General features: G+C 47.0%; 1 protein-coding gene across 1 annotated transcript in view; it reads left to right on the forward strand.

Annotated features, from left to right (window-relative positions):
* Positions 1–1,001: 1,001 nt before the first annotated feature.
* The window catches only part of col9a3 (collagen, type IX, alpha 3), a 287,297-nt gene continuing 262,417 nt past the window's right edge, over positions 1,002–25,881 (forward strand). The window contains exons 1-2 of the mRNA XM_043710900.2: positions 1,002–1,157; positions 3,830–3,895. Coding sequence (XP_043566835.2) covers positions 1,092–1,157; positions 3,830–3,895 — 132 coding nt within the window. The 5' untranslated portion in view covers positions 1,002–1,091. The remainder of the gene's footprint in view (positions 1,158–3,829; positions 3,896–25,881) is intronic.

Raw genomic sequence — 25,881 nt, forward strand, 5'->3', positions numbered from 1 at the left:
ACTCTAAATTAGAGAGCACAGGCAGTTCACGTTGAGTTTCTCCAGCATCCTGTGGGTTTGCTTCTAGCAGTGCCCTTTATTTTCAGGCACCTGCACACACTGGACCCCCCTCTCTGTCAGCACTGAGGGTGTCCATACACCCCAGCTGCAGCAGCTCACTACCACCTCTGCAGGGCAATTAAGGAAGGGCGATAAATGCTGGCCTGGCCAGCAACAGCCAGGTGCCCCGACACAGCCTTCTCTGCGAAAAAACTCTCCACTTCACCCCCCCCCCACTTCACCCCCTCCACTTCACCCTCCCCCCACTTCACCCCCCCCCACTTCACCCCCTCCACTTCACCCTCCCCTCCACTTCACCCCCCTCCACTTCATCCCCCTCCACTTCACCCTCCCCCCACTTCACCCTCCCCTCCACTTCACCCCCCCACTTCACAACCCCCACTTCATCCCCCCTCCACTTCACCCCCCCACTTCACCCCCTCCACTTCACCCCCCCACTTCACCCCCTCCACTTCACCGCCCCACTTCACCCCCCCCACTTCACCCCCTCCACTTCACCCCCGCCTCCACTTCACCCCCTCCACTTCACCCCCCTGTCCACTTCACCCCCCCCCGTCCACTTCACCCCCTCCACTTCCCCCGCCCATCAACTTCACCCCCCCACTTCACCCCCCCACCCCCCTCCACTTCTCCCCCTCCACTTCACCTCCCCCCTCCACTTCACCCCCCCTCTTCCCTCACCTCATCCTGTTCCCAGATCCCATCCCTCTTCCTGTCTCCTGCTCCGTTCAACCCTTCCTTATGAACACCTCAGCAGGTTTGTAGCATACCCGGTCTGGGGCAGTGGCTGCACTGATAGACTTCCTCTCTGTGCTGCCCGATTCGCTGGTTCTCTCCAGCGGCTCACAGTTTGGCTTGTCCCGGCGTTAGCAGCCGGACCTCCCCCCTCCCCACCCACCACCCCCTCCTCCCCAGGAGCTGTCAATCAGAGGGGATGGGGCAGAGACCGGCTGCTCGCTGCCTCGGGAGTTACTGGTTTATCTGGATCCAGATTACTACCAGGAGCTGAGAGCAAGGGCGAGGAGGGAGCTATGGCCATGATCAGGGCCCTGGGGCTGCTGGTAATCTCCCAGCTCCTGCTAAAGGCCGGAGCCCAGGTAAGGTCCGACTGACTCAACCGGTTACATTAGGGAGCCTCTGCTGGGAAAGGGGACAACAGGGAGGGGCAGTGGAGGGGCAAATCCACTCAGGGACCGCCTGACCCCAGAGGAGATCCTTCACCTTAAACAGCCCACCTGTACCTGAATCCATCTGGATCTGTATCCACCTGGATCTGCAGGTGGACTCTGAGTAGGTTTACTTCTGGGCTTTAAGGGGCAGATCCGCCCGGGTGCTGGGGTGGGGAGGGGGGAGTGTGGGAGAGGAGATGGGTTGATGTTGATTTTCCCCCACTTTCACCCCGCTCAGGGTCCCGGAGGGGTTTGCTGTCTTGTTGGGACGGTATTAGTTTCACTGCGCTGTTTCCCCAGTCCCTGCGATGGGTGAGGACTCGGGATGGTTTTCCAGGGCAGACTGGGCGTGTGTGTGTGTGTCTCTCTCTCTTTTTGTCTTGTCTGTGTGTCTCTCTCTATGTGTGTGTCTCTGTGCCTGTCTCTCTCTCTCTGTCTCTCTGTGATTGTGTATGTGCCTGTGTATGTCTCTCTGTGACTGTATCTCTCTGTGACTGTACGTCTGTGTTTCTCTGTGACTGTGTCCCTCTGTGCCTGTGTGTCTCTCTGTCTCTGTCTCTCCTCTCTGTGACTGTATGTGTATGTGACTGTGTTTCTCTGTGTGACTGTGTCTCTGTGACTGTCTCTATGTGACTGTCCCTCTTTCTCTCTCTCTGTGACAGTGTGTGTCTCTCTCTCTGTGTCTCTGCCTGTGTGTGTGTGTGTGTGTGTCTCTGTGTCTCTGCCTGTGTGTGTGTCTCTCTGTGTCTCTGCCTGTGTGTGTGTGTCTCTCTCTCTCTCTGTGTCTCTGCCTGTGTGTGTGTGTGTCTCTCTGTGTCTCTGCCTGTGTGTGTGTCCCTCTCTGTGTCTCTGCCTGTGTGTGTGTCCCTCTCTGTGTCTCTGCCTGTGTGTGTGTGTGTGTGTCTCACTCGGACAATGCCTGCTTTGTTGCCGGGGTCCCTGCTTCCTCTCGCTGTCGGAATGTGAACCATTCGGTCTGACCGCATCCCCCACCCCCGGGGGCTGCTCAGACACACAGCCCCGGGCTCCAGGGTGTTAGGCATCAGAACCTCCAAAACCCATGCACCGGGCCACACCGGGAGGAGGTGTGGGTGTGTGTGTGTGTGTGGGGGGGGGGGGGGGGGGTGATCTGTTGTTAGAAGGATGTCCTTCAGCCGGTCGTGCCTGGGGCTAGCCCATCAGCGGTTTCCCGAGCCCCGCTCTCCGTGTTCATCACTTCGCATTTCAGAGTTCGCTGAAATCGGTTCGCTGCTGAGGCTCCAGGGAGAGGGATGGAATGGGGATAGTGATTTGGGATTGGATAGGGATAGGGACACGGATGTGGAAGGGGACATGGGAATGGGGAAGGGGAACAGGCATGGGGAAGGGGACAGGGATGGGGACAGAGACATGGGGATGGGGAAGGGGACAGGGATGGGGAAGGGGACAGGGATGGAGACAGACATGGGGAAGGGGACAGGGATGGAGACAGAGACATGGGGATGGGGAAGGGGACAGGGATGGGGAAGGGGACAGGGATGGAGACAGACATGGGGAAGGGGACAGGGATGGAGACAGAGACATGGGGATGGGGAAGGGGACAGGGATGGGGAAGGGGACAGGGATGGGGACAGGGTCTTTACCCGAACCTGTGGGTGACAGGCGAGGAGCGGGGCTCTGGGGGGGAGAGGGGTGGCATGTCGCAGGAAATCCCCGGGATCCGCCGCGGTTTCTTGTGGGAGGGACACGGTGAGTTTGGAGGGGGTCAGAAACACTGAGGGAATACCCCCTTCCCCCACCCCCACAGCGGGTGGGAAACCTATTGGCTTATGGTATTGCTCATGGTGTTTTTTTGGCGATCAATTCTTTCCATTAAAATCGGAATCGCTCATTTTCCTCCATTGACACCCCCTCCCCCCAAAGCCCCGAGCTGACCCCCCCCCCAACTCCGATACCGGACCCACGAGTCGCAGATACCGAGTCCGATACCTCCCCGATATCCAGTCCTCAAGTCCCGTGATACCCAGCCCGATATCCCGCCGGAACCCTCCAACACCCAGCCCGGCAGCCCCTCGATATCATCTCGATACCCGAGAGCAGCCGACACTGAGCCCGAAATGTCCCGATAGTCAGTCTGCGATATCCAACTCGATATCCTGCCCGGGATCCCTGCGATACTCAGATCGATGCCTCTCCGATAACCTACGATATTCAGATCGATACCTCTCCGATACCCTGCGATATTCAGATCGATACCTCTCCGATACCCTGCCCGGGTGATCCCCGATATCCTGCCTTGAATCCCCGATACCAATCCCGGTGAGTTTCCGATACCCAGTTTCAGGAGGTCTCGATACTCAGCTCTGGGAACATCGCGATCCTCCCCTCCCGATTCCAACCGCGGGGCACATACGGGGGGAGGAGTGGGGGTCTCCGGCTGGACAGAAAGACTTTGCCCACTCCGCCCGCCCCCCCCCCCCCCCCCATCACTGAGCCCGTCCCCCAGGGCAGTGTGGAATCTTGCTGTGCATTGTAAGTGGAGGCTGCTTCCAGGGTGTGGGAAGGGTCCTTCCCCGTACCTTGGTTCCTGTTGATTTTCCTTTCACCTTCTCATTGCCCAGGAGCTGATTGTAGAACCTTTCGGACCGAGTGGGCCCGCGGGACCCCCGGGCAAGGACGGGATTGATGTGAGTAATTGGGAGAGTGAGAGAGAGGGATGGGACTGAGGGAACCGAGTCCCCCTTCACCCGCTGCCGATTTTTAAAAATTATTTGTTTTTTAAAAACTATCAAATAGAACAGACCTGTGACAAACTACAGAGAGAAGAAAAAAGTAATACGTTTCACGGTCCGGAGTGTTGTGCCCCGGGAGAGGATCGATGAAGTTGTTTTGAGAGGTTGCAAAGTTAGAGTTCCGTATGAACTGATAGATGTGCCTGGTTTGGAGGGTGGTTGGGGGGAGGGAAGGGGAGAGATGTAATGACAGTTGTCCACCTACAGGAGTCGCTTACCACCAGGGCAACCCCCATTTACCCCGTCCTCCTAGTCTTGAGGGGGTAACTCAAATTAACACTGCAAAATGCCCCAAAAGAGGGAAGCAGTTTGATTGCAGTAAGGGGGTGGAATCACTCTCAGAATGTAAGTAAAAGGGCAGCTGGAGATTAGACAGAACCTTCCACACTCAACAGGACTGCGGCTATCACCCAAAGGTAGACCCAACTCAGTCTTAATGTCTTCAAATAACTGAGCAATCACACCACCATGGGATGGAGGATTTCAATGTCCACCACCAAGAGTGGCTCAGCAGCAGCCCTGCTGATCGAGCTGGTCAGGTCCTAAAGGACATCGTTGCTGGGCTGGGTCTGTGGCAGGTGGGGAGGGAACCAACAAGAGGAACATATTTGACCTCATCCTTACCAATCTGACAACTGCAGATGTATCTGTCCATGACAGTATCGGTAAGAGTGACTACCACACAGTCCTTGTGGAGATAAAGTCCCACTTTCACACTGAGAATACCTTTCACTGTTCTGTGTGGCACTATCACCGTGCTAAACAGGACAGACATTTTTGTATGACAAACCAGGACAGGACTTGCACGGTTAATTGTAGAGCCCTCTGGAGTGTTGTCATAGACACTGAGCAGTGCAAGTACATAATCCCTGGAAAGTGGCATCACAGGTAGGCAGAGTGAAGAAAGCATTGGGCATGCTTGCCTTCATAGGTCAGAGCACTGAGAACAGGAGGTAAGACCTCATGTTACAGCTGTGCAAAACATTGCTAAGGCCACATTTGGAGTACTGCAAGCAATTCTGATTACCCTGCTATAGGAAGGATGTTATCAAACTGGAAGAGGCGCATAAAAGATTTCCAAGGACGTTACTGAGACTGGAAAGTTGGAATTATATGGGGAGGCTGGGATTTCTTTTCCCCTGGAGGAGTTACAGAGATTAATAAAATGAACATTTCAAAGAAATTTGGACAGGGACAAGGATAAGGAAAGTTTAGAGGGATATAGGCCAAATACTGGCATGTGAAACTAGTTCAGTTTAGGAAATATGGTCAGCATGGATGAGTTGGGCTGAAGGGTCTGATTCCTGCTGTATGACTCTAAGACTATTACTTCGAACAGATCTAGCAACTCAAGACTGGGCATCGATGAGGTGCTGTGGCCCATCAACAGCAGCAGAACTGTGCTCCAGCACAATCTGTAACCTCATGGCCTGGCATATTCCCCACTCAACCATTGCCACCAAGCCAGGAGATCGACCCTGGTTCAATGGAGAGTGCAGGAGGGTTGTCAGGAGCAGCACCAGGTATACCTGAAAGTGAGGTGTCAACCTGGTGAAGCTACCAAACAGGACTACTTGCATATCAAGCAGCTAGTGATAGTCAGCCCTAAGCAATCCCAGAACCAATGGATCAGATCTAAGCTCTGCAGTCCTGCGACATCGAGTTGGTCAATTAAATGGGGATGGACAATTAAACAACTCATTGGAGGAGGAGGCTCCACAAATATCCCCATCCTCAATGATGGAAGAGCCCAACACATCAGTGCAAAAGATAAGCCCAAAGCATTCACAGCAATATTCAGCCGGAAGTGTTAAGTGGGATGATCCATCCCGGCCTCCTCCAGTGGTCCCCAACATTACAGATACTAGTCTTTAGACAATTCAATTCACTCCACATGGTATCAAGAAATAGTTGGAGACACAGGATACTGTCGAAGAGTGTGATGCTGGAAAAGCACAGCCGGTCGGGAACATCTAAGGAGCTGGAGAATCTACGTTTCAGGCAGAAGCATGAAGAGCTTATGCTCGAAACATCGATTCTCCTGCTGTTTGGATACTGCCTGACCTGCTGTGCTTTTCCAGCATCACACTCTTCAACTCTGATCTCCAGCATCTGCAGTCCTCATTTTCTCCAATACTAGATACTGCAAAGGCTATGGACGCTGACAATATTCCAGCAATAGTAATGAAGACTTGTCCTCCAGAACTTGCTGCTCCCCTAGTCAAGCTCTTCCAGTACAGGTACAACGTTGACATCTCTCTGACAATGTAGAAAATTGCCCAAAAAGCAGGACAAATCCAACATGGCCAATTACTGCCCCATCAATCTACTCTCAATTATCAGTAAAGTGATGGAAGGTGTCATCAACAGCGCTATCAAGCAGCACCTGCTCAGCAATAACCTGCTCAGTGACGCCCAGTTTGGGGTCCACCAGAGCCACTCAGCTCCTGACCTCATTACAGCCTTGGTTCAAACATAGAGAAAAGAGCTGAATTCCAGAGGGGAGGGGAGAGTGACAGCCCTTGACATCAAGGCTGCATTCGATCAAGTGTGACAATAAGGAGCCCAAGCAAAACTGGAATCAGAAGTGGGGATGTTCGCTGATGATTGCACAGTATTCAGCACCATTTGTGACTCCTCAGCTACTGAAGCAGTCTGTGTCCAAATGCAACAAGATCTGGACAATATCCAGGCTTGGGCTGATAAGTGGCAAGTAACATTCACGCCACACAAATGCCACGCTATGACCATCACCAAAAGACGATCTAACTACAACTCATTGATATTCAATGGCATTACCATTACTAAATCCCCTACTGTCAACATCCACAGGATTACTTTTGATTAGAAACTCAGTTGGACTCACCACAATAAGCAGGTCAGAGGCTAGGAATACTGCAGCAAGTAACTCAACTCCTGACTCTCCAAAGTCTGTTGACCATCTACAAGGCACAAATCAGTAGTATGATGGAATAACCCCCATTTACCTGGTTAGATGCAGCTCATATACAACATAAAGAAGCTTGACACCATCCAGGTCAAAGCAGCCTATTTGATTGGCATCACATCCACAAGTATCCAGTCCCTCCACCACCGATACTCAGAAGCAGCAGTGTGTACTATCCACAAGGTATTCTTGTAGAAATTCATCAAAGATCCTTAGAAAGCACCTACCAAACCCATGACCACTTCCACCTCAAAGGGCAAGGGCAGAAGACATATGGGAACAGCATCACTCCCTGCAAGTTCCCCTCCAAGCCATTCACCATCCTGACTCAGAAATACTGTAAGTAATCTAATCTAATTAATCTAATCTATATCGCCGTTCCTTCAGTGTCACTGGGTACAAACTCCTGCAAGTTCCCTCTGTAATAGCATTGTGGGTCTACCTACAGCACAGTGGGTTAAGAAGGCAGCTCAACACCACCTTCTCAAGGGCAACCAGGGATGGACAATAAATGCTGGCCTAGCCAGCAACACCCACATGCTGCAAATGAATTTTTAAGAATTCCTTAAATTCACAATCATCCCAGTGAGGAATTATTTCCTGATCTCAGCTCAAAATGAGAAACTGCCATGGTTCAGTGGGTGAGTCGAGGTAAGCCCAGCAACCAATTAATCAGAGAGTCAGTGAGCACTGAAAAGGCCTTTTAGGCCCATTGAACCTGTACCATCTTATCGACACTAACCCCACTTTCCAGAACATGGTCCATAGCTTTGAATGTCATTAAATTTCAAGGGCTTATCCACATACATTTTGAAGGTTATGAGGCATCCTGCCTCTCATTCAGTGCAGTCAAATTTCATTAAAGGAGATAACTGGTGATAGTTTAACCTGAGGGTCAGCACATTCCAGGTGAAGGGAAAGGTTGAGAAGGAGAGTCCTTCATGGTAACTTCAGGCAATGCTGTTAGCATCACGAACCAGTCATCCAGCCAACTGAGCTAGCCAACTCACCAACAGCATGGGTTCAATTACTGCACCAGCCGAGGACTCACCTTCTCAAACCTGCCTGAGGTTTGGTGACCCTCAGGTTAAGCTCACCTCCAGCCACCTCTCTCTAATAAGAGAGCAGCGCTATGGTTCTCTGGGATTATGGTGATTCTACCTTTAGCTAGGTGCTGTAAAATTGCCATCCATTTTCTTTTTGTTTGCAAGAGAGGAGTACCATTAAAGTTGGCAGGTTTAGTGATGGGACATTCGAGTTATGCTGAGCAATGTCTTTTCCCAAAACTCAGCTCCTGCATTCTGGATTTCCCAGCCAAGGGAAACATGGTCTCGGTGTCTGCCCTGTCACACCCCTCAAGACTTTCAGTGAGGTCACCTTTTGTTCTTTGAAACTCCACGGCGTATAGTCCTCATCTCTTCAATCCGAAAGTGCAGTCATACCCAGTTATTCTTTCTTCATGAACTGGTCATAAAATGGAGGCTAGTGAAGATTGAATGAATGAGTGAATGAATTGAATGAGCTTTATTGTCACATATACTCAATGAGTGCAGCACCATCTTTAGTTACAAGACCTTAGAGATTAGAGTAACAGAATGTCCAGCATTGCAAAAAAAGAAGTTCAGAACAACGGTCTTCCAAACCAGACCACACTGCACGTAGCCTCCAGTCCACACCGGGCCCTGGCTTCAGACTGTGCCAGGCTTCACCTTAAGGATGATGAGGTTGGGAGATTGCTCCAGGCTGTTATGCTGAGCTGAGGACACCCTGGGAGGCTGCTACACCAGGCTGGGAGTTGCTGCGGGCCAGGAATCATCGCCAGAGACTGGGAGTTGTTGCCAGAGGCTGGGAATCGTTGGAGACCAGGAGAGAAGAAGAAAAAACCCAATAAGAGTAAATAAAGGAGAAGAAGAATATGCAGGGTGGATGACCTCTAACTGGAGCGTCCTACCCTGCCACCATCTTGAAAATCCGATTGGATCAATATTGAATGAGAATGAGCACAAACCATGACCTTGCTTTTCTCAAAAATTATATCCATTCCAATGAAATCTGGTGTCTATAATACTCAAATGCCTTAATCTAATCTCGAGTTTTTAATTTATTGAAAACACTCCCTCAAGACCAAATATTTTCAAGTTAAAATTCCAGTCACCCACTTCTGGCCCTGGGAATCTTCAAATTCCAAGTTGGACTTGAATGTGTATAATCTGCAATAAACGTCAAATCCCCTTCACAACTTGCCAAACCCATCAGCTTGAATGGTATTCCCTTGTGAGTAAAAGACAATACTTTGCATTCTTATAGCCCCTAACTCGAGGTTGGAAGCCTCACAAACTTTCAAAGGTATTTTGATGAGCCCTTGAAAATTCATAACATTCAGATCAATAGAAAGTGGGATAAGTGTAGTTGGTGGGTACAGACTAGATGGGCCAAAGGGCCTCATGGGGCTGTATGAGAATGACTAACTGGTTGCTTGGGCTTACACAGACTCACCTATTTAACCTCAGTGTGGGAAAACATTCAGAAATGATAACCTGAAACAAAACTGGCTGTCACTTGAACAAATGCAGATGAATTAAAGAGGCTATGTTCAAGATAAATTATATTTCACAAGTTTGATAGATTTTTCAGGTGAGGTGACAGAGGGAGTTGATGAGAGTAGTAGAGTTAATGTCATATATGAGGACTTTCAAACAATGTTTGATGAAGTGAGATTGAACAGACAGGTGTGTGTGTGTGTGTTGAAGCCCAAAGAATAAGAAAGATAGAAGCCTTATACTGCAGATGCTAGAAGTCTGAAATAAATACAGAGAGTGCTGGAGGAAGGGAGGCGATAGCCTAGTAAATTATCATCAGGTTATTAACCCAGTGAGCCAGGGAATGTTGTAGGGACCTGGGTTTGAATCCTGCCACAGCAGACAGTGATAGTTGAATTCAATAAAAACCTGTCTAGTTTACTAATGTCCTGTAGGGAAGGAAATTGCCACCCTTACCTGGTCTGACCGACATGTGATTGCAGTGACCCACAGCAATGTAATTGACTCTCAACAGCCCTCTGGGTGGCCATGATGGAGCTGCTGTTGCTGGACTGGGGTGGACAAGTTCAGAGGTCACATGACACCAGGTTTATTTGAAATCTCCTCTGAAAGCTTGTGACTTCAGGCCCTCTGGGTAATTAAGGATGGGCAATAAATGCTGGCCTAGCCAGTGATGCCCACATCCTGTGAAGGAATTAAAGAAACTCAGGGGGTCTGGTAGCATCTGTGGAGAAAGGAACAACATTAATGTTTTGAGACAAATGACTATAACTTCAGAACAGCAACATATGCTTTTGACAGAGGGAGAGGGAGAGCAAGAGAGCAGATGGCGTAGAGGTCCCATGCAGGTGACAAAAGGATTGTTAATAGTGTGTGAAACAGAAAAAGATATATAAAAAAGGTATGAAAGTGAAAAGGTGTGAAAAAGAGAAAATGGGTCCTGTCTGCTAAGGACAAAATAAACAGGACACAAACAAGGTAACCCATGGCACCAGTACTGGGGAAGGAGGGAACTGTTCCAATGAGTTTGGGCTCCACTTGGATCATGCTGGGTCCAGAGTCCTGGTGAATTGCATATCCATGGCTAGAAACTAAATAGTTTTGGGGGGTGGGGTGCAGTATTGTGGTGGTGGTAAGTTCGTTGCCTGGTAAATGATGGCAAAATTACATTGGGGGAGGGCTCAGCAGAGGTTATTAAAGTTTCCAGAACAAGTAACAGCACAGAGAGTGTGGGAAGGGTCAGGAATTTAACTTCAGGCACAGCAGGTATTGGGTCAACCATGAGGAAGGGAGCAGTCAACACAGGACTGAGGGCATTCTACCTAAATACACACAGTATACGAAACAAGGTAAAGGAGTTTGTAGCGCAGATTGGAATTGGCAGGTATGATTTTGTAGGGATCACAGAGACATGGCTGCAAGGGGACCAGGGTTGGGAACTAAATATCCAAGGATACACATCCTATTGAAAAGACAGGCAGATGTTCGGGGTGGGGGAGGCTGGTGGTGTGGGGGGGGCTTGCCTTGTTAGTAAGAAATGAATTATATTGTTAGCAAGAAGTGATATTGAGTTGGAAGGCATAGAATCTGTGTGGGTAAAGTTGAGGAACCATAAAGGGATAAAGACCCTGATGGGAGTTATGTACAGGCCTCCACGATGGCACAGTGGTTAGCACTGCTGCCTCACAGAGACCTGGGTTCAATTCCCGCCTCAGGCAACTGTCTGTGTGGAGTTTGCACATTCTCCCTGTGTCTGCGTGGGTTTCCTCCGGGTGCTCCGGTTTCCTCCCACAGTCCAAAAAATGTGCAGGTCAGGTGAATTGCTAAATTGCCCCTAGTGTTAGGTGTAGGGAAATGGGTCTGGGTGGGTTGCTCTTCGGAAGGTCGGTGTGGACTTGTTGGGCCGAAGGGCCTCTTTCCACATTGTAAGTAATCTAATCTAATAGTACTCAGGATTTGGGGAAGAAAATCAATCAGGAGATAGAAAAGGCATGTAAGAAAGGCACTATTACTATAAGTACAGTAGACTTCAATGTGCAGGTGGACTGGGAAAATCAGATGCTTGTAGATCTTGGGAAAAGGAATTTCTAAATATCTACAAGATGTTTCTTTGGAGCAGTTTGTGGTAGAGCCCACGAGGGAATGGGCAATTCTGGGTTTGGTGATGTGTATTGAGGCAGACCTGTTTAGGGGAAGGAACCCAGAGGGGGCAGTGACCATAATATGATTGGATTCACCCTACTGGTTGAGAGAGAGAAGCTGGAATCAGATGTGACAGTGTTACAATGGAGTAAGGGGAACTATAAAGACATGAGTGAGGAGCTGGCCAGAGTTGATTGGAAGGGGAGCTGAGTAGGGAAGGCAGTGGGGCAGCAATGGCAGGAGTTTCTGGGGGTAATTCGGGAGGCATGGCAGAAATTCATCCCAAGGAAGTAGAAACCTCCTAAGGGGAAGATGAGGTGACCGTGGCTGACAAGGGATGTCAGGGACAAGATAAAAGCAAAAGAGAAAGCTGACAAGCCTACAGGTGGATAAATATCCGGGACCAGATGGACTGCACCCAGAATTCTGAAGGAGATCACTGAGGAGATTGAAGAGGCATTGGTGATGATCTTTCAGGGATCATTGGAGCCAGAGAGGGTGCCAGAGGACTAAAATATGGCTAATGTAACACCCCTGTTTAAAAAGGCAGTAATACTGAAGACTGGGAACTATAGGCTGGTTAACCTGACCTCAGTTGTTTATAAGACATTAGAATGATTAAGGATGAGATTGCGGAGTACTTGGAATTGCATGGTAAAATAAGGCTGAGTCAGCATAGTTTTGTCAAGGAGAGCTTATTGCCTGACAAATCTGTTAGAATTCTTTAAGGAGGTAGCAAGCAAATTAGACAAATGAGACAAATATGATTTATTTGGATTTTCAGAAGGTCTTTGACAAGGTGCAGGAGGCTAATAAATAAGATAACAGCACACAGTGTTTGAGCAAAATACTGACATGGATGGAGGTTTGGCTGACTGGCAGAGGGTAGAGAGTGGGGATAAAGCGGTGTTTTTCAGGATGGCAGCCAGTGACTAGTGGAGTTCTGCAGGGGTCAGTGTTGCAACCCTAATATTCATATTAACGATCTGGATGAAGGATCTGAGGACATTGTTACTATGTTTGTGGATGATATAAAGAAAGGTTGAGGGACAAGTTATGTTGAGGAAGCAGGGAGGCTGCAGAAGGACTTGGTCAGACTGGGAGAGTGGGCAAAGGAGAGGCAGATGGAATACAATGTAGGAAAGTGTGAGGTTGTGCACTTTGATAGGAGGAAGAGAGGCATAGACTATTTTATAATTGGTAAAGGCTTTATAAATCTGAAGCACAAAGACACTTGAGGGTCATAGTTCAGGATTCTCTTAAGGTTAACATGCAGATTCAGTTGGTGGTTAGGAAGGCAAATGCAATGTTGGCATTAACTTCAAGAGCAGAGAAGAACTGTTGAGGCTGTATAAAGCTCTGGTCAGACTGCATTTGGAATATTGGGAGTAGTTTTGGGCCCTGTATCTAAGGAAGGATGTGCTGGCCTTGGTGGGGGTCCGGAGGAGGTTTATAAGCATGATCTGGGATAAAGGGTTTGTCATATGAGGAGCGGTTGAGGACTCTGGGTCTGTACTTGATGGGATTTAGAAAGGTGAGGTGGGATCTGATCGAAACTTACAGAATACTGAGAGGCTGAGATAGAGTGGATGTGGAGATGATATTTCCACTTGTAGGAGAGACTAGGATCTGAGGGCACAGCCTCAGAGTGAAATGATGACCCTTCAGAAGAGCGGTGGGGAGGAATCTCTTCAGGTAGTGAATCTATGAAACTCATTGCCTCAGAGGGCTGTGGAGGCCAAGTCATTGAGTTTCTTTAAGACAGAGATACAGAGGTACCTCTATTATCTGGCATTCAATTATCTGAATTTCGGATTATCCAGCAAGATTGCAAGGTCCCGATGCTTGGCTACACTGTTATCCAGCATTCAATTATCCAGAATTTGATTAACTGACCAAAATACTCCCCACCTGTGTCATTTGGATAATCAAGGTTCCTCTGTAGATAGGTTCTTGATTGGTAAAGGAGTTAAGGGTTACAGAGAGAAAGCAGGAGAATAGAGTTGAGAATGATATCAGCCGTGGTTGAATAACAGAGCACGCTCAAGGGGCCAAATGGTATAAATCTGCTCCTATATCGTATAGTCTTATGGTCTAAGGTGAGGGTTGTGTGGAGGAGGATGGGAGCCTGTGGTGAAGGACAATGCAAAAGAAATGGGGAGCCATCATGCGGTCAATTTCTGAAGTCATGTCATAAAAAATATAGTAACAACATTGATGTGAAATAGATTGAGTGATAGGAAATAATTGTTCATAAGAGGGAAGGAAGGTATATCATGGGTTCCCTGGAGGTCAGCATTGTCTTGATCCACATAAATGTTCTAATAAAGGCTCCAGAACTGGACCCAAAATGTTAACTCTGTTTCTCTCCATATATGCTGCCAGACTCTCTGAACTTCTCCAGCAATTTCTGTTTTGTTCATGTCTAAATCAATGTGTGCTGTGCATAACTGCTAAGTCAGTAGCTGATACAAAATCTGAAAGTGTTGTGAACTGAGATAGTGATAAATTTCAAAAGGATATAGACAGTTTGATCAAAGGTACGAACTGAGGAAGCTTAATGCAGAGAAATGTGAAGTGATCCATTCTGTCAGGAGGAATAAGGAAAGGCAATATAAAATCAAATTTACAAATCCAAGGATAAAGGCAAATTACTGAGGATGCTGGAATCTGAAATCAAAAGAGAAAATGCTGGAAAATCTCAGCAGGTCTGGCAGCATCTGTAAGGAGAGAAAAGAGCTGACGTTTCGAGTCTAACTGACCCTTTGTCAAAGCTTTGTCAAAGGGTCAGTTAGACTCGAAACGTCAGCTCTTTTCCCTCCTCACAGATGCTGCCAGACCTGCTGAGATTTTCCAGCATTTTCTCTTTTGGTTACAAATCCAAAGGATGCTGGAGCAGGGATAACTGGGTAAATATGTTCACAAATTGGTGAAGGAGCAGGACAAGGAAATGATTCAAATAACATTTGGGATCCTGGATTCTCTGAGTCATGGAGTACACAGGAACACAGGGATAACAGTAGAACATTCAGCCCCTCAAGTCGGCTGCACCATTCACCGAGATCACACCAGATCTTCTAACTCAGTGGCATGTTGTCTCAAACACTTGGTATCCCTTGATGTCTTTAATTTGTACGAATCGGTTGATCTCAGTCTTGAACATACTCAGTATCTGAGCCTTTACAGGCTCCTAGGGTAGAGAATTACAATGATTCATTACCCACTGACTGAAAAAAGACTCCAACCTTATTCCTAAATGGCCTGCCCCTCATTTTGAGACTGCATGCCCTGGTTATAGACACCCCCACACTTCCCCATTGTAGCCAGGATAAACATCCTTCTGCATTTTCCCTGTCAAACTCTGTAAGAATGCTGTATGTTTCAATAAGATCATGTCTCATTTTTCTCAACTCTAGAGAATCTGACCCAGTACCCAGTCTCCTCAATCTCTCCTCTATAGGACAGTCCCACTATCTCCTAGGATCAGCCTGGTGAAACCATCCTTCCTTTTGTAAGAGACAAAAACTGTACTGAATACTGCAGGTGCAGTCTCAAGCAGGATCTATGCAGTTGCAGCAAGACATAGAGTCATGGAGTCATCCAGCCCAGAAACAGGCCCTTCGGTCCAACCATGCTGGTCATAATCCCAAACTAAACTAGCCCCACCTGTCTGTGCTTGATCCAATAACAGGTCTGTTATTAGAGAGGAACAGTTAGTTTCTCAGATAAGAGGAGAGCAGATTAAGGAGGGAAGTCATTCATAGTAACCTCAGCTGCTATGGGAATTGAGCCCATACTGGAGCAGGGGGGAATTCCTGCAGTATAAACCAGCTGTTCGGTCAACTGAGTGAGTCAACCCCAATGCCAAGAATGAAAAGGTTGGGCAGGAGGGTCTTCTACTCGCTGGAGCTTGGAAGAAGAGGCAACTTGATTGAAGCAGATACCAAGGGGCCTGTCGAAAGGTTGGTTCCTCTTGTAGGAGAATCTAGAATCTGGGATCACCATGAAAAATAAGTTTTAAGACAAAGATGATGTGAAATATTTCTCTTCTCATGAAATGCTTCTCTTTGAAACTCTATTTGGAAACATGGCAAAGTCACGACCAGGTGACAAGCCCCACCTGCTAAATAGCAGGTTTAGAATGACCATACCCTGAGTGGTCCTTGTTAAACAGGGTCTGTACAAACCCAGTCTGTCCACCATTGGAGTCTCAGTGAAAATTCTTTACACACTTGCAGAGTGACACAGACAAACTGCACATTACCAAACTGTGTCCAGTCTCCAGACTAAATGGCAGATTAATCACCGGTGAACTGTGGAAGCTGGATCACTGAGTATATCCAAAGCTGTGGTAGACGGTTTTTTCAATGTATGAGCAAGTTGCGAGTTAAAGGGAAAGGTCATTATTAGATTGACCATGAGCTTAGTGAATGGCGGAGCAGGTTTGAGAGGCCGAATGGCCTACTCCTAATTAGTACGTTGTTGTGATATTAAGAAAGTAATGTGGGATGAACTGAGGTGGTCAGGAACCTCTCCTCAACCCACCAACATTGAAAGGGTTAAAGCTGCCCTGCGTTTCATGATAAAAATGGATTGCTCCCAGTTCACACGTTAATATTGTGTGAATTCCACCCAGCTGGCATCTCTGCAGGATTCCGTACCTCTGGCAACAGTCCAGTGTATAGCCCTGTTCAAAATCAGAGGCACAAACACAAAACCTGACTGTGTATGAAGCCTCACACAGGAGCCAAGGAAATAGGGAGGAGGCTTGGGAAGGGGGATTATTCAGAGTGTTCAAAGAGCCTCCTCCTGTCATTTCTACAGGTATTTTTCTTGAATTATAGCTCCTTGGGAGAGAACATCCTTCAATCATTGATGGAATATAACAGCTAAGCCACGCTAATAGTACAGTGAATACCACTGACAGCTGATTATTTCATGTTGGCCTTGTAAGTGCTCACCTAATAAATGGAGTGACTCGTAGTAAGTTATTGATGGGCAAGCAACACAGAACCAGAACCTAGATTTTGAGTTTTAATGTGACAAGTCTGTGTTTCCTTCTAGTTCATTCTGCTTTATTTGAAGAGTTCATGGAAGGGAAGTTATAATGTTCCTAGTTGAGTCTCACTGCGAAATTCCTATTTGCAAAATAGACCTTTTGAAGTAGTCTTGTTTATTCTGGAAAGCTCATATTCAACTTCCCCTCCTCTGTGTGAAAGAAATACTCTCTGTTCTGAGAGTACAAGGGCCATACTTTAATGGGTAATTCCAGGCACGGTGCAGTCTGCAGCAGACCAGAACAGAACCGTGCAGTGGGGAGCTGGGGATTAACCACAATCCCACAGCTGTGTCACGGACGATCATCAGTAATCTGCTGATCACAAGAACAACAACGAACTGAGAGAGAATTATCCGCAAAGACTGAGACAGTCTGGGCAGTTTTCTCTGGAAAACAGGAGACTGAGGAGCGATGTGTTCTATGTCTTTTAAATGACCAAGGTATGAAATGGCCAGATGAGGAGAAGGTGTGGCAGTGACTGAAACCAAGGAGCTGGAGATACTTGAAATCATTAATAAAGAATTTTTATCCAGAGACTGATGAGAATGTGGAACTAGCACAGGGGGTGGGTTGAAATGAATAATACCTTTTCATTCAGTCCTGGACAATGATTATGATCGGCATTTCTGAACTTTCTAATGAAGTCAGTTAACAGCCGGAGATCCACCTTCCTGTGGACCTGGAGTCACATATAGAAGACAGGCAAGGACAGCAGATTCAGTAGTTGTTAGACATTAGTGAAACCAATGTTTATTTTTAATGACAATTTCATAGTTACTAATTCAGGTTTTTTGTTAATTGATTTAATTTAAATTCCACCAGCTCCCACGACGGGATTTGAATACACACACACCCGCGCATGCATGCACAAACACGCTCACATGTGCACACATACACCCTCATGCACACGCACACACACAAACTCACACGTGCACACATACACACACTCACATGCACAGACACTCACAAACACATATGCACAAAAACACACCACTAATTCCCACATAGATGTGGCTAAGGGGAATGTAGAGACATATTTAAGTGAAAGTTTGATAAACACATGAAGGAGAAAGGTCTGGAAGGATATAGTGATAGTGCGAGATGAGGGGAAACAGGATGAGGCTTGTGTGAGAATAGACACAAATATGGATGGTCCGTATTTTGTACATATCTACATGTTTTTAACATAATCCAGTTAAGCTTGTTTTGTTGGGTAGTTAGTAGCCAGCTTTTAAAAACACTATGGAGCTGTGAAAGACCATTGCTTGGTTACTCATTGTGAGAGAGATTCCCACTTGAACAGAAAAGTGTTTGTTAGCCCAGTGATGAACCAGTTTATGATCCCTATGGTTTGCAGATTGAGTATTTGTGATACTGATATAATTGAGAAGATGTGATGTGATGGAGCGATTACAAACCAAACAGACTTTGGAGAAGCTAAGAAACTGATAAGCAGTAATGACTTGCATTTATATAACACATTTAAGACAGTAAAACCAGCTAAGGCACCTTCGGAAGCAAAACACAACCCCAGTCCTGGTAGGGAGACATTAGAACTGGTGACCACCTCCACAATTAGTAAAGAAACACACAAAATCAGAAATTTCTACAAAAACTCAGCAAATTTGGCAGCATCTGTGGAGAGAGGAGCAGAGTTCACATTTTGAGTCCTGTCGCCCTTTGGGGAAATGGATCTCAATGAGGAATGCTTTGACTCAAAGAAACACAAATAAGAAACACATCTGTGTTCCTGTGCATGTTATGGAAGACTGTATTCTGAGCAATGCTCACAGAGGAAGTCAAAGAGATCATCTGATGCAGAGCTCTGCCTGGAATCTGCTGGTGTAATTGGGGTGTGTGGCAGGTCTAAAGCAATGAGATGGGAACCTCCAAATAGCTGCCTCCTAAAGCAACCACGATGTTAGACTGTTAGAGTCGGAGAAAGTGAGGACTGCAGATGTTGGAAATCAGAGTCAAAAAGTGTAAAGCTGGAAAAGCACAGAAGGTCAGGCAGCGGCCAAGAAGCAGGAGAGTTGACATTTTGGGCAGAAGCCTGCTAGAGGGCTTATGCCTGAAATGTTGACTCTCCTGCTCCCCAAATGCTGCCTGACCTGCTGTGCTTTTCCAGCACCACCCTTTTTGACAAACTGTTAGACAGCAGATAAGTCAGAGGCTTGTAGAACTCAAGAAGGTCCAGAGATTGGGGGGGGGCGGGGCTGGGGGTGGGGCGGCACAGGGATATTCAGAAACAGGGTGAGAATTTTCAAATGAAGACCTTGTTTGACCAGAAGCCAATGTGGGTCAGCGAAGGGAGGGCTGAAGGGAGAGAGAAATATGGAGTGAGTAAGAATGCAGGCACCAAGCTTTGGATTACATCAAATTTATGACCAGTTTAATGTGGTAGGCTGTCCATGAGAATAGGCGAAAGTGAGGACTGCAGATGCTGGAGATCAGAATCAAGATTGGAGTGATGCTGGAAAAGCACAGCACGTCAGACAGCATCTGAGGAGTAGAAAAGTTGACATTTTGGGCAGAAGCCCTTCATCAGGAATGTTTAGATCTAACATCGACTTGGGTCAGGGTTCCAGCTGTAGATGAGCTAAGGTTAGAGGCAGAGCTAGACAATCTGACAGGGATGGAAATAACCAGAATTTGTGTGGCTGGAGTATGTAGCCAGACTCCCTCTCCTCGGGTTCAAATATGTCACCAAGGTTTCGTTGTCCAACATAGTTCTCACCAGAAGGTTTCCATATTTTCCGTAACAGTTAGTTAATCGTGTGTAATATGATGTCTTTGTGGGGCTTGATTAGCTCAGTTGGCTGTACAGTTGGTCTGCAATGCTAATGTCATGGGTTCATTTCCCACACTGTCTGAAGTAACCAGGCTGTGACAGATTGGACATGAGAAAGGGATGACGATATCTAGGGCCAGGCCAGGGTGGGGGTAACAGGCAGACAGCTGATACTGTCCAGGAGTTTTCAAACTTTGTGCACTGGAGTTTTCGGATAGAGTGCACTGTGTTTTATTTTGCTGCACTATCATGCAGTCTGACTGTAGTAGTGGCTCCCTGTTCCATGGTGAGGAAATGACCTACATTTATAGAGAACACAGAACATAGAACATAGAAAAGTACAGCACAGAACAGGCCCTTCGGCCTACACTGTTATGCCGAGGATTAATCCTAATTAAAATAAAATAACCTTACCTATGCACCTCTCAATTCACTGCTATCCATGTGCATGTCCAACAGGCGCTTAAATGTCCCTAATGACTCTACTCCCATCACCACTGCTGGCAACACATTCCATGCAGCCACAACTTTTTACAGTCAACCAAGCTCCTTTTGAGATATCGTCATTGGAGCAGCCACTTTTATCCACCGCATGGTCCTACACACAGCAAGGAACTAACCAACTGGATAGTCTGCTTTCAGAGTTTCGGTTGCAGGAGTCAAGGCACTGAGATGGGAATGTTTCCTTCGATGGGAGAGAAGCAGAGTGGGCAGGATCTTGCTTTAACATTAGAATGATAAATTACAGATTGGCCTCTGCGAAGTGATGATAAAAAAGATTGATTCTAACTGTTGTCAGCCTGAGTTCCTTGAAATTCTAACAGATGATGGCAACAAAGGGACCTGATCGCTTGATCTCGAATTGTACTCCACAGGAGGGTTTCAGCTGTTTGACCAGTTACAGATTTCAGAGGGGAAATCTAAAATAATGCAACAACACTGATCACCTGCTGGTAATATAAGGTCTGTTAAGAATGTTGAAGGATGTTAGACAAGTGTTCGAAAACAAACTGAATGAAGCAGACTTACAAATGGCACCTCCAGTAGTGCAGCATTGCCTCAACACTGCACTCGGAACTTTGGTCGAGACTTTGTGCACAAATCTCTGGAGTGGGATTGGAGCCTGCACCTTCTGCCACAGAGCTGAGGGATCTACACAAACAGCTGAGGGATCGACCCACTGAGCTGAGGAATCTACCCACTGAGCCGAGGGATCCGCCAATTGAGCTGAGGGATCCACCCACTGAGCTGAGGGATCCACCCACTGAGTTGAGTGATCTATCCACTGACATGAGGGATCTACTCACTGAGCTGAGGGATTTACCCACTGAACTGGGGGTTACCAACTGAGATGAGGGATCCACCCAGTGAGCTGTAAGGATCAACCCACAGACTTGAGGAATCTACCCACAGAGCCAAGGGACCTACCCACAGAGCTGAGGGGTCTACCCACCGGCTGGGGACTTACACATTGAGCTGAGGAATCTATTCACCAAACTGAAGGATCTACATATTGAGCTGAGGAATTTACCCACTGAGTCACGGGATCTACCAATTGAGCTGAGGGATCTACCCACTGAGCTGAGAGATTTACCTGCTGAGCTGAGGGATCCACCCACCGAGCTGAGGGATTTACCCACCGAACTGAGGGATCTACATATTGAGCTATGGAATTTATCTACTGAGTTGAGGGATCTACCCACTGAGCTGAAGGATCTACCCACTGAGCTGAAGGATCTACCCACTGAGCTGAAGGATCTACCCAGTGAGCTGAAGGATCTACCCATGGCTGACATGTTTCTCAACTCCATCCTCCTGCCTTCTCCCTATAATCTTTGATCCGCCCCTTACTACTCATCCACAGACTCCCCATCCTCAACATCCTGGATTTGCCAGAATTGAGCAGAAATCCAACTGAACCAGCTACATAACTACCTGGACTACTCTGCAGTTAGTGATTCACAGACCGACTCTCCAAAGCAGTTCCATCATCGACAAGGCACCTGTCCAAGGTATGAAGAAATAGACTCCATATATCTGGAAGGGGGAAACTGCAACAGGACTCAAATCATTCACCTGACACCCCATCCCCAACCTTTCAACAATTACACTGCAGCAACACATCAAGGCTCCAGAGACAGCACCTTCCAAACACATGACCCCATCCATTTGGAAGGGCAAGGTACATGGAGGAACACCACATGCCAGTTCCCCTCCAAGCCACTCACCATTCTGACTTGGAAATATATCTTTCAGCATCACTGGGTCAAAATCCTGGAATTCCCTCCGTAAGGGGCATTGTGGTTCTACCTACAGCACAGGGACTGCAGCGGGTCAAGAAGGCAGCTCCCGCCCACCTTCTCAAGGGGCAACTAGGGACAGGCAATAAATACTGGCCCAGCCAGCGACACTGATGTCCCACATCCCAATACAAAATAAAGGAAACACTTGAGTTCTGAGCTGTGAACTCCCACAGCCTGGTGACACATCCTACAGGTAGAAGCCCTACAGTGTGGAAGCAGGTGTTTTGGTCCATCAAGTCCACACCAACCCTCCAAAGAGCATCCCACCCAGACCCCCTATCCTGTTCCTGTAACCCTGCACTTCCCAGGGCTAACTCACTAGCCTGTACAACCCTGGATACTACGGGCAATTTAGCATGGCCAATCCATCTAACTTGCATATTGAGTCAGAGAGATATACAGGACAGAACCAGACCCTTCAGTCCAACTCATCCATGCCAGCCAGATTTCCTAGATAAATTTAGTCCCATTTGCCAGCATTTGGCCCATATCCCTCTGAACCCTTCCTATTCATATACCTATCCAGATGCCTTTTAAATGCTGTAATTGTACCAGCCTCCACCACTTCCTCTGGCAGCTCATTTCATACACGCATCACCCTCTGTGTGAAAATGTTGCCCCTTAGGTCCCTTTTATATCTTTCCTCTCTCATCCTAACCTATGCCCTCTAGTTCTGGACTCCCTCATCCCAGGGAAAAGATTTATAAGGATGTTGCCAGGGTTGGAGGGTTTCAGCTATAGGGAGAGGCTGAATAGGCTGGGGCTGTTTTCCCTGGAGCGTTGGAGGCTGAGGGGTGACCTCAGAGAGGTTTATAAAATCATGAGGGATAGGATAAATAGACAGGGTCTTTTTTCCCAGGGTGAGGGAGTCCAGAACTAGAGGGCATAGGTTTAAGATGAGAGGAGAAAGGACCTGAGGGGTAATATTTTCACACAGAGGGTGGTGCATGTATGGAATGAGCTGCCAGAGGAAGTGGTGGAGGCTGGTTCAATTACAACATTTAAAAGGCATCTGGATGGGTGTATGAACAGGAAGGGTTTGGAGGGATATGGGCCAATGCTGGCAAATGGGATTAAGTCAGATTGGGATGTCTTGGTATAGTTGAGTTGGAAGGATCTGTTTCTGTGCTGTATGACGAGGCCTTTGATATAAAGTAATTGGTGCACCTCATTCTCTCATCTATATATCAGTACACACCAAGGGACACATCTTCCTGTGCTACTTGAAAAAACTGGATTCAAGTTTGTGAAAGGCAGATGATCTGGCCCCACAGTTGTTCAGAGGAGAAGCTCTTTGCAGGTGAGGCCAGCACTTGTTGTCCATTAGATTAGATTAGATTAGATTAGGTTACAGTGTGGAAACAGGCCCTTCGGCCCAATAGGTCCACACCGACACGCCGAAGCGAAACCCACCCATACCCCTACATTTACCCCTTACCTAACACTATGGGAAATTTAGTATGGCCAATTCACCTGACCCTGCACATCTTTGGACTGTGGGAGGAAACCGGAGCACCCGGAGGAAACCCACGCAGACACGGGGAGAATGTGCAAACTCCACACAGTCAGTCGCCTGAGGCGGGAATTGAACCCGGGTCTCTGGCGCTGTGAGGCAGCAGTGCTAACCACTGTGCCACCGTGCCGCCCATTGCTCATTGCCTTTCGATTGAGTGCCTTGCCAGAGCTGGTCAGATGCCAGTTAAGAGTAAACTGCATTGCTGTGGGTCTAGAGTCATGTGTAGGCCAAACCAGATAAAAGAGAGGATTTTCCTTCATGAAGGGAGATTATTGAACTGGATCGGTTTTCGATGACAATCAGCAGAAATTTACACCATCATGTCATTTCCCCTGTTTCAATAGCAAATTTTATTCATTGAATTTAAATTCCACCAGCTGTGATGGAGGGATTTCAACCCACCCTCCCAGATTATTAGCCTCCAAAATCCCCATTAAGTGACATTATCACTATGCTGCCATCTCCTCACTGCAATCTATAAACTTTCTATCCATCGTCACATCACGATATCCAAATCCTAACACTTAGAGAGCCAATATTTATCTCTGAACCAACAACACTAAGGCAAACAATCATTCAGGAGCACCGCGCTTGAGTGTTGCTGAAAAAAGACACACTTTGTTGAAGTTTTTCATCTTGTCATCTTCAGGATGTTTGAAAGAATGACCAAAGTAAATGTGAATGCTTCAGTAAAATGTGTCTTTTTCCAGCTATCACTAAAACAGATGAACTAATTATTTCTTTTTGGGATCTTGTTGTGCTGAATAGGCCACTGAGTTTCTTTCCCCGCGTTAGTATTCATTAATTCCTTGTCCAACATCCATCAGGAGGCTGGAGTGGTAATGTTTGCTATTCAGAGCAGGTATTAATACTGGTTGGAGTGACTCTGTACTTTATTCCTCCTTTTCTTTTGCATAAAATTCTCTTTAGCCAATTGCCTGCTTCTAGTCTAACAAGGTGTATTTTATATGCCTCAAAATTATACAGAGAAGACACTAGTTTCTATATTTGTAAAGCTTTATTTATAGTGCTTTAAAAAGTCAAGTCCTTCCTTCTGCTGTCTCCCAGCTCCTTCTGCAATTCGTTTACCATCCCTGGAGTCCACACCCAGGATTAACCAATCAAGCCCAGTGTGCATCAATAAGCCATCCTGACACCCTCTCCTGATCCATTTTCCTAATCATTCTGGCTTTCAGGAAATGGAGGAGTTTTCCAGCATTGTGAATGATTATTTCACCCAGAAAGACTATTCCTTGGTCTGGGAGAATCACTGAGGAGGAATGTTCTGGAGAAAGTCCAGGGTCATGAAATTAAGAAAATGGAGCACAGAAACGATGTGCAAGTCGCTGTGGAACATCTCCCCTTCTGTTTTGGAGTGTGTGGATGGTTTGGTTAAATAGATGGGCATGCGTTGTCACTTAAAGAGACTACCTTGCCCACCAGTCACTTGGAAACTCATGCAACCTGGAGTAATATCATAAATGATTTCCCTTCGATGGCATATTGTAATATGGAGGGAGCCTAATAATTCATTATTAAGGTTATTCGTCATTTCCATTTTTTGTGCCAAAATCCCAATTTGATCTGATTTGATTTGATTTATTATTGTCACATGTACCTAGGTACAGTGGAAAGTTTTGTTTTGTGTGCAGTACAGACAGATCATACAGAGTACATCAGGGTAAGAAAACAGAGCAATGAATGCAATGTTACAGCTACAGAGAAGGCGCACAAAGAACGAGATCAACATTAGATTTAATGTTTGAGAGGCCCATTCAGAAGTCTAATAACAGTGGGGAAGAAGCTGTTACTGAATCTGTTGTACGTGCATACAAACATTTATATCATCTGCTGCTGGAAGAGGGTGGAAGAGAGTATAACTGGGTGGAACCTCAAGTCCTGTTCACCTATCTCCCTTCTGCTTGCTGACCTACATTGGCCCCCAGCCCAGTAATGGCTGGATTTTAAAACTGGTCCTTGTTTTCCAAATCCCTCTGAGGCCTGTCTCCTATCTGTCTCTGTGCTTCGCTGAGCTCTGAAACCCACCACAATCTCTGCATTCCTCTGAATCAGGCCTCCTGCACACTCCTGATTTGAATTGTCCCATTGTTGGTGGCTGTATTTCCAGCTGTCTTCACCCAAAGCTCTGAGGGACCTAGGTGTCCTTGTACACTAGTTGCTGAAGGTAGGCAAGTAGATACAGCAGGCAGTAAAGAAGGCAAATGGGATGTTGGCCTTCATTGCGAGAGGTTTCGAGTCCAGGAGCAGGGATGTGTTGTTGCAATTATACAGGGCCTTGGTGAGGCCACAACTAGAATATCACGTGCAGTTTTGGTCTCCTTTTCTGAGGAAGGATGCTCTCGCTCTCAAGGAAGTACAGCGAGGATTTCCCAGGCTGATTCCAGGGATGGTGGAACTGATGGATGAGAAGAGATTGACTCATTAGGCTTCTTTTCACTGGAATTCAGATGAATGAGGAGGGATCTCATGGAGACTTATAACATTCTAACAGGACTAGACAGGGTAGATGCAGGAAGGATGTTCCCGGTGGTGGGTTCCAGAACCAGGGGTCACAGTCTGAGG

The sequence above is a fragment of the Chiloscyllium plagiosum genome, unplaced genomic scaffold (assembly GCF_037043375.1).
Source record: "Chiloscyllium plagiosum isolate Xiang-an unplaced genomic scaffold, Cpla_swu_hap1 HiC_scaffold_15, whole genome shotgun sequence".
NCBI lineage: Eukaryota > Metazoa > Chordata > Chondrichthyes > Orectolobiformes > Hemiscylliidae > Chiloscyllium > Chiloscyllium plagiosum.